The 16,266-nt window shown below is 45.0% G+C and overlaps 1 protein-coding gene across 3 annotated transcripts in view; it reads left to right on the top strand.

The window, feature by feature from the left end:
- Positions 1 to 13,515, top strand: part of arhgap24 (Rho GTPase activating protein 24) — a 226,581-nt gene extending 213,066 nt beyond the window's left edge. For all 3 annotated transcript variants that reach the window (XM_036936830.2, XM_021622595.3, XM_090191643.1), the window contains 6 exons: positions 1,228 to 1,301; positions 1,470 to 1,591; positions 1,823 to 1,935; positions 2,209 to 2,554; positions 2,935 to 3,658; positions 9,256 to 13,515. In XM_036936830.2, coding sequence (XP_036792725.2) covers positions 1,228 to 1,301; positions 1,470 to 1,591; positions 1,823 to 1,935; positions 2,209 to 2,554; positions 2,935 to 3,658; positions 9,256 to 9,499 — 1,623 coding nt within the window. In that variant the 3' untranslated portion in view covers positions 9,500 to 13,515. The remainder of the gene's footprint in view (positions 1 to 1,227; positions 1,302 to 1,469; positions 1,592 to 1,822; positions 1,936 to 2,208; positions 2,555 to 2,934; positions 3,659 to 9,255) is intronic.
- Positions 13,516 to 16,266: the final 2,751 nt, after the last annotated feature.

Here is a 16,266-nt window from a genome sequence, read left to right as displayed (position 1 = left end):
CTTCCGTAAAACAATACATACATGTCAACCAGAGGCTTCGTTAACTGTTAACTATCTACTTCCGTAAAACAATACATACATGTCAACCAGAGGCTTCGTTAACTGTTAACTATCTACTTCCGTAAAACAATACATACATGTCAACCAGAGGCTTCGTTAACTGTTAACTATCTACTTCCGTAAAACAATACATACATGTCAACCAGAGGCTTCGTTAACTATTAACTATCTACTTCCGTAAAACAATACATACATGTCAACCAGAGGCTTCGTTAACTGTTAACTATCTACTTCCGTAAAACAATACATACATGTCAACCAGAGGCTTCGTTAACTGTTAACTATCTACTTCCGTAAAACAATACATACATGTCAACCAGAGGCTTCGTTAACTGTTAACTATCTACTTCCGTAAAACAATACATACATGTCAACCAGAGGCTTCGTTAACTGTTAACTATCTACTTCCGTAAAACAATACATACATGTCAACCAGAGGCTTCGTTAACTGTTAACTATCTACTTCCGTAAAACAATACATACATGTCAACCAGAGGCTTCGTTAACTGTTAACTATCTACTTCCGTAAAACAATACATACATGTCAACCAGAGGCTTCGTTAACTGTTAACTATCTACTTCCGTAAAACAATACATACATGTCAACCAGAGGCTTCGTTAACTGTTAACTATCTACTTCCGAAAAACAATACATACATGTCAACCAGAGGCTTCGTTAACTGTTAACTATCTACTTCCGTAAAAACAATACATACATGTCTACCAGAGGCTTCGTTAACTGTTAACTATCTACTTCCGTAAAAAAATACATACATGTCAACCAGAGGCTTCGTTAACTGTTAACTATCTACTTCCGTAAAACAATTAGCTAATATTCTGTGGTGATGTCAAACTATTTATTTGCCCTAATCCATCCCATGAATCGCTCCCAAGAGCGTATTAAACTGATACATTAGGGGCTCCTGAGTGGCGCAGTGGTCTAAGGCACTGCTTCTCAGCGCTAGAAGTGTCACTGATGACACTGTGGACATTTTTTTTTGATGAGCAAGAACAGTGGCAGCCATGGAAAGTGTTGGGAAAATAATTTGGTGACATCTTGTGGTCTTAATGTGAATTACAGGGGGGGGGGCTTCTTACCCCCTAGTACCCTACTTCTATAGTACATTGGGATGTACATTAAGTGCAACTTGTGTATTCTCTCCCCAGGGAATGAAGGAACTGAAAAGACAAGTGGAATGTCTACCTCCAGTCAACTACAATCTGCTTCAGTACATATGCAGGTAGAGTAGTATAGCTGCATTATTGTGTATTATTATAGTACTGTGAAGACCAGTATTATTTTTCATAGACTGACCTGCAAAGTTTCTAGTGTTGGTGACTTTGTTGTTCCACAGTATTGAACTATCATTAAAAAGCTTGCTGGGATGTTAATTGTGTTTCTCCTACAGATTTTTAGATGAAGTCCAGTCCTATTCAGGTGTGAATAAAATGAGTGTCCAGAACCTGGCCACGGTCTTTGGTCCAAATATACTACGGCCAAAGATTGAAGACCCTGTAGCAATCATGGAAGGTCAGTTTGTTTTCTAACTCAGCTTGATGTCTGTGGCTTTTCAGGTTGCCGTTGTCAAAGAGAACCTACCTGGTTAAATGAAGTGGAACGAACGGCATACATGATCTCAATAATGAATAAAATATGTAGTAATTTGACACCATTGTCCTTCTAGGCCTACGACACTGTGAGTATACAGTATTCTGATGCGTGTGGCCCTGTGAAGACGTATAACCTTTCTGGTGTTCTCAGGTACAGTGCTAGTGCAGCAGCTGATGTCTGTTCTGATTGGTCGTCACGACGTGTTGTTCCCTAGAGACGAGGACAGTCCCAAGACACTGGAGCTGGTCAACAACAACAATGAGGTGGGTGGTGTACGAGCCCGTGTGTACGAGCCCAAGCATGGTATTAAAAGCCTGGTACTAGCTAGCTAGCAACACCAAGGTTGTGGGTTCAAATAGTAGTGGAGGGGAATTCGGAGTCCCGCTCTAGTGATTAGTAGCCCTGGGACTTGTAAACCCAATCGTCAGCCTTGGTCCATAAGGTTCCTTCTTGGTCTAATGGTTATGACGTTGGGTTATTTTACAGATACTCAAATGTTCCCACTTCACAAAGTGTAATATATTATCATCCTGTAGGTCCAGAAGAGGCTGACCCAGATTGTGCCCACGGTACAGACTACAGAACAGAACAACAATACCCAAATACCCCAGCAGAGGGTGAAACAGTGTTCTTGGGAGACCCCCGAGTCGCCTCACCGCCAGCCCCCGGTAACGTTAGACAACAACGGCTCCGGTTCTCCTCGCTCAGCCAGCCCACTTAACGGCCATGTTACCGGGCGCTTTGACCTGGCCCGCAGCCCGCCGTTAACCGTTAAGAAGAACCCGGCGGTCTCCAAGGGCAGCGGCGTGGTCACCAACGGCTCGTTTAGTTGTTCCCCCTCTGGAGACGCAGCCAACCAGGAGAAGAGCCAGACTCTGCCCGGTAACACAGGTTACTTACTATCTGCTCTGTTCTGTCAGATTTGAATTGCACTAGGTTTGATTTGAATTGCACTAGGTTTGATTTGAATTGCACTAGGTTTGATTTGAATTGCACTAGGTTTGATTTGAATTGCACTAGGTTTGATTTGAATTGCACTACGTTTGATTTGAATTGCACTAGGTTTGATTTGAATTGCACTAGGTTTGATTTGAATTGCACTAGGTTTTGATTTTAACTGTTGATTTTGACTGTACTTCTAATGTAAGGTGTCCTTGAGTATAGGATAGGATATACTTTATTGTCCCCATGGGGAAATGTGTCTTGGACACTGACAGTCCTGAAAGTCACATAAAACGTATTGTTGTTATTTTTATTAATAGGAGGCATCAGCGGCCTCCAGGCCCGGCGCACCCTGAAGGGCTCGGGCACCAAGATGGGCACCAGCGGGGTCCCTAACGGAGGTGTCCGCATGGGCGTGTCAAGTACCGACGTGGTCAACGGTACCCTGAACGGGCGTAATGGTCTGTGGGTTCCCAATGGCTACCCGGTCACCTTACGAGACAGCAAGTCTCGGGACTGTGGGGAGCAGACGGCAGCCCAGAACCGGCTGTCCACCTATGACAACGTCCAGCAACAACAACAACAACAACAACAACAGTTACAAAATCAACAACAGCCGTGTCTCAGCTCTAGCTGTGAGGACAAGCAGAGTGTGGACAGTGCTACCTGGTCCACCTCCTCCTGTGAGATCTCTCTTCCAGACAACTCCACGTCCTGCCGTTCCTCCACCACCACCTGCCCAGAACAGGACTTCTACGGTGGGCTGGGCCACTACCAGGACCCCCTGCTGCTGCTGGATGGACCTAGGGGGCTGTCCTCCCTCGACGAGCAGCCCCAGCCAGGGGGGGATGTGGAGGGGGAGCGGAGGAACGGTGCTGGAGGTAGTGGAGGGAGGGGTAGTGGAGCCACCAGCAGCAGTGATAACAGTGAGACGTTCCCTGTCAATAAAGGACCCAGTAGTCACAGTGCTCTACACAGCCTGGTGGCCAGCCTGAAACAGGAGATGCAGAAGCAGAAGACAGAGTACGAGGCCAGGATAACAAGGTAGCACCACTACCTCCTACTGTGTTTTTATAATAAAACTGAGATAGGCATTTATTTCATTTGAGGACAGTTCATGCATATCTTAACAAGCTCTTTCTGCAGACAGAGGATCTTTCTTAATTGTTTTTCTTCTCTTTCATTGCACTGATCTGAAAGAACGGACAAGGTGAAAGCCAGCCAAGTATTTTACAATCAGTTCAGATGAAGGGAATGAGATGAAGAGAAGACTGTTTTAGAGATTTAAGGAAGAGCTTAAAGATGTCCTTCTGTTGAAAAGCGATATCCCAGTATAAATACAGTAAACACACTAAAGAGAAGACAAAAAAAATGTATGAGCTAAATGTTTTTTTTTTAGACAAACTTCAACGAGTAGGGCATTGAAGGAATTGGTCTAATGGGAATCCATGATCATATAAAATAAAATGTTAGTTGTCATATACTCTGAAATAAGGACTACAGACCTGTAGACCTTATCGTGAAATGGTTACTTACAAGCCCTTAATTAACCAACAATGCTGTTCAAGAAATAGAGTTAAGAAAATATTTACTAAGTAAACTAAAGTTTTAAAAAATTAAAAGAAGTAACACAAGAAAATGACATAACAATAACGAGGCTTGTGGTACCGATACCGAGTCAATATGTGGGGGTACAGGTTAGTCGAGGTAATTTGCAAAGTGACTGTGCATAGATAATAAACAGTGTGTAGCAGCAGTGGATAGGGGGGTCAATGTTAATAGTCCGGGTGGCCATTTTATTAATTGTTCAGCAGTCATCAATCAAATGTATTTATATAGCCCTTCTTACATCAGCTGATGTCACAAAGTGCTGTACAGAAACCCAGCCTAAAACCCCAAACAGCAAGCAATGCAGATGTAGAAGCACGGTGGCTAGGAAAAACTCCCTAGAAAGACCAGAACCTAGGAAGAAACCTAGAGAGGAACCAGGCTCTGAGGGGTGGCCAGTCCTCTTCTGGCTGTGCCGGGTGGAGATTATAACAGAACATGGCCAAGATGTTCAAACGTTCATAGATGACCAGCAGGGTCAGATAATAATAATCAGGACTAAATGTCAGTTGGCTTTTTATAGCCGATCATTCAGAGTATCTCTACCGCACCTGCTGTCTCTAGAGAGTTGAAAACAGCAGGTCTGGGACAGGTAGCACGTCCGGTGAACAGGTCAGGGTTCCATAGCCACAGGCAGAACAGTTGAAACTGGAGCAGCAGCATGACTGGGGACAGCAAGGAGTCATCAGGCCAGGTAGTCCTGAGGCATGGTCCTAGGGCTCCAGATATAACAGACTGACCCTAGCCCCCCGGCACATAAACTATTGCAGCATAAATACTGGAGGCTGGGACAGGAGGGGTCGGGAGATACTGTGGCCCCGTCCAACGATACCCCCAGACAAGGCCAAACAGGCAGGAAATAACCCCACCCATTTTGCCAAAGCACAGCCCCCACACCACTAGAGGGATATCTTCAACCACCAACTGACTATCCTGAGACAAGGCCGAGTATAGCCCACGAAGATCTCCCCCATGGCAAAACCCGGGGGGGGGGTCTCCAACCCAGACAGGAAGGTCACGTCAGTGACTCAACCCACTCAAGTGACGCACCCCTCCTAGGGACGGCATGGAAGAGCACCAGTAAGCCAGTGACTCAGCCCCTGTAATAGGGTTTGAGGCAGAGAATCCCAGTGGAGAGAGGGGAACCAGCCAGGCAGACACAGTAAGGGCGGTTCGTTGCAACAGTGCCTTTCCGTCATGGCTTGGGGGTAGAAGCTGTTAAGAAGCCTTTTGGTTCTAGACTTCTTGCAGTGCGGTAGCAGAAAGAACAGTCTATGACTTGGGTGACTGGAGCCTTCCTCTGACACCGCCTGGTATAGAGGTCCTAGATGGCAGGAAGTTTGACCCCAGTGATGTACTGGGCCGTATGCACTACCCTCTGTAGCGCCTTATGGTCAGATGCCGAGCAGTTGTCATACCATGCGGTGATGCAACCGGTCAGGATGGTGCAGCTGTAGAACTGGGGACCAATGCCAAATATTTTCAGTCTCCTGAGGGGGAAAAGGTGTTGTTGTGCCCTCTTCACAATTGTCTTGGTGTGTTTGGACCATGATAGTTTGTTGGTGATACCAAGGAACTTGATACTCTCGACCCGCTCCACTTCAGCCCCGTCGATGTTAATGGGGGCGTGTTCGGCCCCCCTTTTCCTATAGCCCATGATCAGCTCCTTTGTCTTGCTCACATTGAGGAAGAGGTTTTTGTGCTTGCACCACACGGCCAGGTCTCTGACCTCCTCTCTATAGACTGTCTCATCGTTGTCGGTGATCATGCCTTCCACCGTTGTGTCGTCAACAAACTTCATGATGGTGTTGGAGCCGTACTTGGTCACGCTGTCGTGGGTGAACAGGGAGTACAGGAGGGGACTAAGCACGCACTCGTGAGGGGCCCCAGTGTTGATGATCAGCGTGGCAGTTGTGTGGTTGCCTACCCTTACCACCTGGGGGGCGGCCCGTTAGGAAGTCCAGGATCCAGTTGCAGAGGGAGGTGTTTAGTCCCAGGGTCCTTAACTTAGTGATGAGCTTCGTGGGTACTATGGTGTTGAACGCTGAGCTGTAGTCAATGAACAGCATTCTCACATAGGTGTTCTTTTTGTCCAGGTGGGAAAGGGCAGTGTGGAGTGAGATTGAGATTGCGTCATCTGTGGAGCTGTTGGGGCCGTATGCGAATTGGAGTGTGTCTAGCGTTTCCGGGCATGATGGTCTTGATGTGAGTCATGACCGTCCTTTCCAAGCACTTTATGGCCACCGACATGAGTGTTACGGACAATAGTCATTTAGGCAGGTTACCTTAGTTTTCTTGGCCACGGGGACTATGGGGATCTGTTTGAAACATGTAGCTATTATAGACTGGGTCAGGGAGAGGTTGAAAATGTCAGTGAAGACACTTGACAGTTGGTCCACGGATGCTTTGAGTACACGTCCTGGTAATCCGTCTGGCCCAGCGGCTTTGTGAATATTGACCTGTTTAAAGGTCTTGCTCACATCGGCTACGGAGAGCGTGATCACACAGTCGTCCGGAACAGCTGGTGCTATCCTGTATGCTTCAGTGTTGCTTGCCTCGAAGCAAAATCAAATCAAATCAAATTGTATTTGTCACATACACAAGGTTAGCAGATGTTAATGTGAGTGTAGCGAAATGCTTGTGCTTCTACTTCCAACAGTGCAGTAATATCTAACAAGTAATCTTAACAATTCCCCAACAACTACCTAATACACACAAGTCTAAAGGGGTGCATGAGAATATGTACATGTAAGTACATGGATGAGCAATAACCGAGCGGCATAGGCAAGGTGCAATAGATGGTGTAAAATACAGTATATACAGTGGGGAGAACAAGTATTTGATACACTGCCGATTTTGTGTGTTTTCCTAGCATGTAGAGGTCTGTAATTTCTATCATAGGTACACTTCAACTGTGAGAGACGGAATCTAAAACAAAAATCAGGAAAATCACATTGTATGATTTTTAAGTAATTAATTTGCATTTTATTGCATGACATAAGTATATGATACATCAGAAAAGAAGAACCTAATATTTGGTACTGAAACCTTTGTTTGCAATTACAGAGATCATACGTTTCCTGTAGTTCTTGACCAGGTTTGCACACACTGCAGCAGGGATTCTGGCCCCCTCCTCCATACAGACCTTCTCCAGATCATTCAGGTTTCGGGGCTGTTGCTGTGCAATACGGACTTTCAGCTCCCTCCAACAATTTTCAATTGGGTTCAGGTCTGGAGACTGGCTAGGTCACTCCAGGACCTTGAGATGCTTCTTACGGAGTCACTCCTTACTTGCCCTGGCTGTGTGTTTCGGCTCGTTGTCATGCTGGAAGACCCAGCCACGACCCATCTTCAATGCTCTTACTGAGGGAAGGAGGTTGTTGGTCAAGATCTCGCGATACATGGCCCCATCCATCCTCCCCTCAATATGGTGCAGTCGTCCTGTCCCCTTTGCAGAAAAGCATCCCCAAAGAATGATGTTTCCACCTCCTCTTCCTCCTCTGGATCTTCCAGATGGTCATTGGCAAACTTCAGACTGGCCTGGTCATGCACTGGCTTGAGCAGGGGGACCTTGCGTGCGCAAGAGGATTTTAATCCATGACGGCGTAGTGTGTTACTAATGGTTTTCTTTGAGACTGTGGTCCCAGCTCTCTTCAGGTCATTGACCAGGTCCTGCCGTGTAGTTCTGGGCTGATCCCTCACCTTCCTCATGATCATTGATGCCCCACGAGGTGAGATCTTGCATGGAGCCCCAGACCGAGGGTGATTGACTGTCATCTTGAACTTCTTTAATTTTCTAATAATTGCGCCAACAGTTGTTGCCTTCTCACCAAGCTGCTTGCCTATTGTCCTGTAGCCCATCCCAGACTTGTACAGGTCTACCCTTTTATCCCTGTCCTTACACAGCTCACTGGTCTTGGCCATTGTGGAGAGGTTGGAGTCTGTTTGATTGAGTGTGTGGACAGGTGTCTTTTATAGGTAACGAGTTCAAACAGGAGCAGTTAATACAGGTATTGAGTGGAAAACAGGAGGGCTTCTTAAAGAAAAACTAACAGATCTGTGAAGGCCGGAATTCTTACTGGTTGGTAGGTGATCAAATACTTATGTCATGCAATAAAATGCAAAGGAATTACTTAAAAATCATACAATGTGATTTTCTGGATTTTTGTTTTAGATTCCGTCTCTCACAGTTGAAGTGTATTACAGACCTCTACATGCTTTGTAAGTAGGAAAACCTGCAAAATCGGCAGTGTATCAAATACTGGTTCTTCCCACTGTACATGTGATATGAGTAATGTAAGATATGTAAACATTATTAAAGTGGCATTATTTAGAGTGGCATTGTATAAAGTGACCAGTGATCCATTTATTTAAGTGGCCAGTGATTGGGTCTCAATGTAGGCAGCAGCCCCCTTGAGTTAGTGATTGGGTCTCAATGTAGGCAGCAGCCTCTCTGAGTTAGTGATTGGGTCTCAATGTAGGCAGCAGCCTCTCTGAGTTAGTGATTGCTATTTAGCAGTCTGATGGCCTTGAGATAGAAGCTGTTTTTCAGTCTCTCGGTCCCAGCTTTGATGCACCTGTACTGACCTCCCCTTCTGGATGATAGTGGGGTGAACAGGCAGTGGCTCGAGTGGTTGATGTCCTTGATGATCTTTTTGGCAATCCTGTGACATCGGGTGCTGTAGGTGTCATGGAGGGCAGGTAGTTTGCCCACGGTGATGCGTTGTGCAGACCACACCACCCTCTGGAGAGCCTTGCGGTTGAGTGCAGTGCAGTTGACGTACCAGGCGGTGATACAGCCCGACAGGATGCTCTCGATTGTGCATCTGTAAAAGTTTGTCAGGGTTTTGGGTGACAAGCCAAATTTCTTCAACCTCCTGAGGCATTGTGTTATGTCATGACTTACCTGGACCACCTATTGAGATGTGCCTTTTGTTAAGTAAATTGGGTGTTAAATGATGTGAAAAAGAGACTGGAATGCCACTTTAAATAACTTCTTCCTCCTTCTAAACTAACTGCTCTCGTCTCTGCAGCCTGGAGCACAGTAACCTGGAGTTGGAGACTGAGATGGGGACTCTTCACGAGGAGCTGAACCAAGAGAAGAAGAAGGTCACCATGGTGGAGATCAAGTTTCGTAACGCAGAGCGAGCCAAGGATGACGCAGAGAAGAGGAACGAGATGCTGCAGAAAGAGATGGAACAGTTCTTCTCTACCTTCGGAGATCTGACCGACGACCCGCGCAGGCCCGACCGGGCCAATACCATCTGGATCCAGTGAGGGGTTGTGTCAGTGCAGGGTGGACTGTGCCATTTGAATCGAATGAGAGGGGGTGGGACTTGACAATGACTTGGAGACATATTGAAAGGGACATTACCGTCTGGATCTAGTGAGGGGGGTGTGTACCACCTGGGGGTGAGAGAAAGTGGGAGAATGTACTAAGGAGAAACTTTGACAGACTGCACCACCTGAATCTAGTGCGAGGGGGTGTCACAGTACACGGTGGAATGTGCCATTTTAATCTAGTGCGAGGGGGTGTGGCAGTGCAGGGTGGACTGTGCCATTTTAATCTATTGAGAGGGTGTGTGGCAGTGCAGGGTGGACTGTGCCATTTTAATCTAGTGAGAGGGTGTGTGGCAGTGCAGGGTGGACTATTCCATTTTAATCTATTGAGAGAGGGTGTGGAGGTGCAGGGTGGACTGTTCCATTTTAGTCTAGTGAGAGGGTGTGTGGCAGTGCAGGGTGGACTGTTCCATTTTAGTCTAGTGAGAGGGGGTGTGGCAGTGCAGGGTGGACTGTTCCATTTTAGTCTAGTGAGAGGGGTTTTGGCAGTGCAGGGTGGACTGTGCCATTTTAGTCTAGTGAGAGGCGATGGGAGTATGTACTAAGGCAGGTTTTCCCAAACTTGGTCCCTTGGACCCACGTGGCACACATTTTGGTTTTTGCCCTAGTACTACACAGCTGATTGAAATAATAAACTAGTAATCAACCTTTTATATCAAAAACCAAAACGTGCACGTGTGGTCCCCAGGACTGAGTTTGGGTAACCCTGTACTGAGGAGTAGAAAAAACCATTGAGAGGGACAATACCGTCTGAAAGCAAGAGACAATATGGATACAGTGTGTAGTGGGACAGGGTGCATGTCGCTGGACCTCAACCATGCTGACTGACTGTGGCAATATTACTGAAGACGCCAGGCGGCTGGTTATCTGCCTGACACAGACTATGCCCAGCCTATACATGGACTACTGAAAGACTACACTACCCATAAAACCATTCTTCTTCACCATTTTCCTTCAAGATCCAATCAAGTATATAATCAACCCTGTTCCATGTTATCATGTATCTAGCTGTGTAGATAGAGGACCATGTTATCATGTACCTGTCTGTGTAGATAGAGGACCATGTTATCATGTATCTGTCTGTAGATAGAGGACCATGTTATCATGTACCTGTCTGTGTAGATAGAGGACCATGTTATCATGTACCTGTCTGTGTAGATAGAGGACCATGTTATCATGTACCTGTCTGTGTAGATAGAGGACCATGTTATCATGTACCTGTCTGTGTAGATAGAGGACCATGTTATCATGTACCTGTCTGTGTAGATAGAGGACCATGTTATCATGTATCTGTCTGTGTAGATAGAGGACCATGTTATCATGTATCTGTCTGTGTAGATAGAGGACCATGTTATCATGTATCTGTCTGTGTAGATAGAGGACCATGTTATCATGTATCTGTCTGTAGATAGAGGACCATGTTATCATGTACCTGTCTGTGTAGATAGAGGACCATGTTATCATGTATCTGTCTGTGTAGATAGAGGACCATGTTATCATGTATCTGTCTGTGTAGATAGAGGACCATGTTATCATGTATCTGTCTGTGTAGATAGAGGACCATGTTATCATGTATCTGTCTGTGTAGATAGAGGACCATGTTATCATGTATCTGTCTGTGTAGATAGAGGACCATGTTATCATGTATCTGTCTGTGTAGATAGAGGACCATGTTATCATGTATCTGTCTGTGTAGATAGAGGACCATGTTATCATGTATCTGTCTGTGTAGATAGAGGACCATGTTATCATGTATCTGTCTGTGTAGATAGAGGACCATGTTATCATGTATCTGTCTGTGTAGATAGAGGACCATGTTATCATGTATCTGTCTGTGTAGATAGAGGACCATGTTATCATGTATCTGTCTGTGTATATAGAGAAAAAAACTATGCTGAAGAAAAGTTGTGAATGTGTAAAAAAAAAAAAAAAATGTTACAAAAATATGTGTATGTTTGTCTGGTATATTTAAACAACATAACTACGTATCCATGTGTGACATTTCCATTTGATGTGAACTCTTGTTGTTGAACACACATTTTATTTTCAACATGGTGGTACTGAATGACTTTATGTACGCAGATGTAGTTTCTTGTGTCTCTAATCAAGTTAATATAACTTGTGTCTTTTTTTGCTGCGAAGCCATTTCATTCACCCCAAAGAAGAAGAGACAGAACATGTACTTGTTTTTTACAGACACTTTGGTGTGTTTGTCTGTACTGTAGCTTTAAGACATTGTCCGATAGGAACGGTCTGGCTTCAAATTAATCATATTTTGTAGATTATATTAAACCTGAATACAAGTCTGGTCAGTAATGGTTTCAACATTGAATGTTCATCTATAGTTGATATTTATCCTAAACTGAAACTGTACACACATTGGTAATAAGACCCATCACTTGTTTTAGGATGTTTGGTCTAAGACTGGAAAAAAGAAGAAAGAGCACTGTAGTAGTGATGATTCTGGGTATTAACGGGCACTGTAGATCAGGGGTTACTACCTACAGTAGTATTGGGGAGTATCACAATGTCAAGAGGCTTGAAGAAATAGAGTTTCTCTGTGCTGGTTTCTCAAGCACTCCTGGCGTGGGTAGACTGTATAATATGGCCACACATATAACAGAGACTATAACTGTTTATAGTGGTATAGATTCAGTCTGCAGCAGCCCTGGACCCTGTGGAGTAGAGACTTGAACCCTGTGGAGTAGAGAACTAAACCCTTTGGAGTAGAGACCTCATGGTGGGCCTGACCCCTGTGGAGTAGAGATCTCATGGTGGGCCTGAACCCTGTGGAGTAGAGACCTCATGGTGGGCCTGGACCCTGTGGAGTAGAGACATCATGGTGGGCCTGGACCCTGTGGAGTAGAGACATCATGGTGGGCCTGAACCCTGTGGAGTAGAGACCTCATGGTGGGCCTGGACCCTGTGGAGTAGAGACCTCATGGTGGGCCTGGACCCTGTGGAGTAGAGACCTCATGGTGGGCCTGGACCCTGTGGAGTAGAGATCTCATGGTGGGCCTGGACCCTGTGGAGTAGAGACCTCATGGTGGGCCTGGACCCTGTGGAGGAGAGACCTCGTGGTGGGCCTGAACCCTGTGGAGTAGAGACCTCATGGTGGGCCTGGACCCTGTGGAGTAGAGACATCATGGTGGGCCTGAACCCTGTGGAGTAGAGACCTCATGGTGGGCCTGGACCCTGTGGAGTAGAGATCTCATGGTGGGCCTGGACCCTGTGGAGGAGAGACCTCGTGGTGGGCCTGGACCCTGTGGAGTAGACCTGGACCCTGTGGAGTAGAGACCTCATGGTGGGCCTGAACCCTGTGGAGTCGAGACCTCATGGTGGGCCTGGACCCTGTGGAGTGGACCTGGACCCTGCACCATATAGATGGATACTGGCCTGTTGTTAGAGTGTGTTGTGTATATATACTAGCATTACTGAGAACCAATAGGGATGTGGCTCGCACATTGTGGGGACTTTGGGAAAGTTCATTTTTATCTGAAGCATCTTTAAAAAAATAAACTATTTAGATTGCTACGCTACACAGCTGAGTATGGACCTGTGGGGAATGTAGTGGATACTTGTGTCTCTGTCATACAGCACTCACAGGACCTGGTTACAAGGACCTGCTGCTGTTGTCAGTCAGAGAGGAATAGGTGAACCAAAGAGGGATAACTGGCCCCGAAATCTGTCTTCTCCACCAGGTGGCGCTTTTGTTTTGTTTATTTCAATTCAAGCTTTATTGACATGGGAAACCTGTTAACATTGCCAAAGCAAGAGAAGTAGATAATATGCAAAATTGAAATAAACAATATAAATGAACAGTAAAAATTACACTCACAGAATTTCCTAAAGAATAAAGACATTTCAAATGTCATATTATGTATATATACAGTGTTGTAACAATGTGCAAATGGTTAAAATACAAAAGGGAAAATAAATAAACATAAACATGGGTTGTGTTTACCATGGTGTTTGTTCTTCACTGGTTGCCATTTTCTAGTGGGAACAGGTCACTAATCTTGCTGCTGTGATGGCACACTGTGGAATTTCACCCAGTAGATATGGGAATTTATCAAAATTGTGTTTGTTTTCTAATTCTTTGTGGATCTGTGTAATCTGAGGGAAATATGTCTCTCTAATATGGTCATGCATTTGGCAGGAGGTTAGGAAGTGCAGCTCAGCTTCCACCTCATTTTGTGGGCAGTGTGCACATAGCCTGTCTTCTCTTGAGAGCCAGGTCTGCCTATGGCGGCCTTTCTCAATAGCAAGGCTATGCTCACTGAGTCTGTACATAATCAAAGCTTTCCTTAATTTTGGGTCAGTCACAGTGGTCAGGTATTCTGCCACTGTGTACTCTCTGTGTAGGGCCAAATAGCATTCTAGTTTGCTCTGTTTTTTTGTTAATTCTTTCCAATGTGTCAAGTAATTATCTTTTTGTTTTCTCATGATTTGGTTGGGTCCTGTCCTGGGGCTCTGTGGGGTCTGTTTGTGTTTGTGAACAGAGCCCCAGGACCAGCTTGCTTAGGGGACTCTTCTCCAGGTTCATCTCTCTGTAGGTGATGGCTTTGTTATGGAAGGTTTGGGAATTGCTTCCTTTTAGGTGGTTGCAGTATTTAACGTCTCTTTTCTGGATTTTGATAATTAGCGGGTATCTGCCTAATTCTGCTCTGTGTGCATTATTTGATATTTTTTGCAGAATTCTGCATGCAGTCTCAATTTGGTGTATGTCCCATTTTGTGAATTATTGATTGGTGAGGGGACCCCAGACCTCACAACCATAAAGGGCAATAGGTTCTATAACTGATTCAAGTTTTTTTTTGCCAGATCCTAATTGGTATGTCAAATTTTATGTTCCTTTTGATGGCATAGAATGCCTTGTCTCTCAGATTATTCACAGCTTTGTGGGAGTTACCTATGGCACTGATGTTTAGGCCAAGGTATGCATAGTTTTTTGTGTGCTCTAGGGCAATGGTGTCTAGATGGAATTTGTATTTGTGGTCCTGGCGACTGGACCTTTTTTGGAACACCATTATTCTGGTCTTACTGAGATTTACTGTCAGGGCCCAGGTCTGGCAGAATCTGTGCAGAATATATAGGTGCTGCTGTTGGCCCTCCTTGGTTGGTGACAGAAGCACCAGATCATCAGCAAACAGTAGACATTTGACTTCAGATTCAAGTAGGGTGAGGCCGGGTGCTGCAGACTGTTCTAATGCCCTCGCCAATTCGTTGAGATATATGTTGAAGAGGGTGGGGCTTAAGCTGCATCCCTGTCTCACCCCACGGCCCTGTGGAAAGAAATGTGTGTGTTTTTTGCCTATTTTAACCGCACACTTGTTGTTTGTGTACATGGATTTTATAATGTCGTATGTTTTTCCCCCAACACCACTTTCCTTCAATTTGTATAGCAGACCCTCATGCCAAAATGAGTCGAAGGCTTTTTTTGAAATCAACAAAGCATCAACAAAGCAAGACTTTGCCTTTGTTTTGGTTTGTTTGTTTGTCAACTAGGATGTACAGGGTGAATACGTGGTCTGTTGTACGATAATTTGGTAAAAAGCCAATTTATCATTTGCTCAGTACATTGTTTTCACTGAGGAAATGTACGAGTCTGCTGTTAATGATAATGCAGAGGATTTTCCCACAGTTGCTGTTGAGCCAAAAAGATTGGAGAAGTGGTTTACCCATACATCTCCATTTTGGATAGATAATTCTTTGTGTTGTTGTTTGTTTTGTGTTTTCCAATTTTACCAGAAGTGGTTAGAGTCTATGGATTCTTCAATTACATTGAGCTGATTTCTGACGTGCTGTTCCTTCTTTTTCTGTATTGTTTTAGTGATTCACCGTAGTGAAGGCGTAGACTCAGGTCTTCTGGGTCTCTATGTTTTTGGTTGGACAGGTTTCTCAATTTCTTTCTTAGATTTTCGCATTCTTCCTCAAACCATTTGTCATTGTTCATTTTATTCGGTTTTCTGTTTGACATTTTTAGATTTGATAAGGCAGCTGAGAGGTCAAATATACTGTTAAGATTTTCTAATGCCAAGTTTACACCTTCACTATTACAGTGGAATGTTTTGTCCAGGAAGTTGTCTAAAAGGGATTGAATTTGTTGTTGCCTAATCATTTTTGGTAGGTTTCCACACTACATTCCTTCTATCTATAACATTTCTTAATATTACTCAGTTCCTTTTGCTTGGATGCCTCGTGATTGAGGTGCCTCGTGATTGAGAGATGCCTCTGTTCAAGGAAACTGTGATTTTGCTGTGATCTGATAGGGGTATCAGTGGTATCAGTGACTGAACGCTCTGAGAGACTCTGGGTTGAGGTCAGTGATAAAGTAGTCAGTACTACTGCCAATAGATGAGCTATAGGTGTACATACCATAGGAGTCCCCTCGAATCCTACCATTGACTATGTACATACCCAGCATCCGACAGGGCTGCAGGAGTTGTGGCCCATTTTTGTTGGTTATGTTGTCATAGTTGTGCCTAGGGGTGCCTATGGGGGAGGGAATGCTGTCACCTCCAGGCAGGTAATTGTCCCCTGTGTGCTCAGGGTGTCAGGTTCTTGTCTGGTTCTGGCATTTAGGTCACCACAGACTAGGACATGTCCCTGGGCCTGGAAATGATTGATTTCCCCCTCCGGGATGGAGAAGCTATCTTCTTTAAAGTATGGAGATTCTAGTGGGGTGATATACAGTAGGAAGC

The sequence above is a fragment of the Oncorhynchus mykiss genome, chromosome 12 (assembly GCF_057628025.1).
Source record: "Oncorhynchus mykiss isolate SJ-2025 chromosome 12, ASM5762802v1, whole genome shotgun sequence".
Taxonomy (NCBI): domain Eukaryota; kingdom Metazoa; phylum Chordata; class Actinopteri; order Salmoniformes; family Salmonidae; genus Oncorhynchus; species Oncorhynchus mykiss.
Note: the sequence above shows the minus strand (reverse complement) of the source record. Positions and strands in the feature narration are given on the sequence as shown.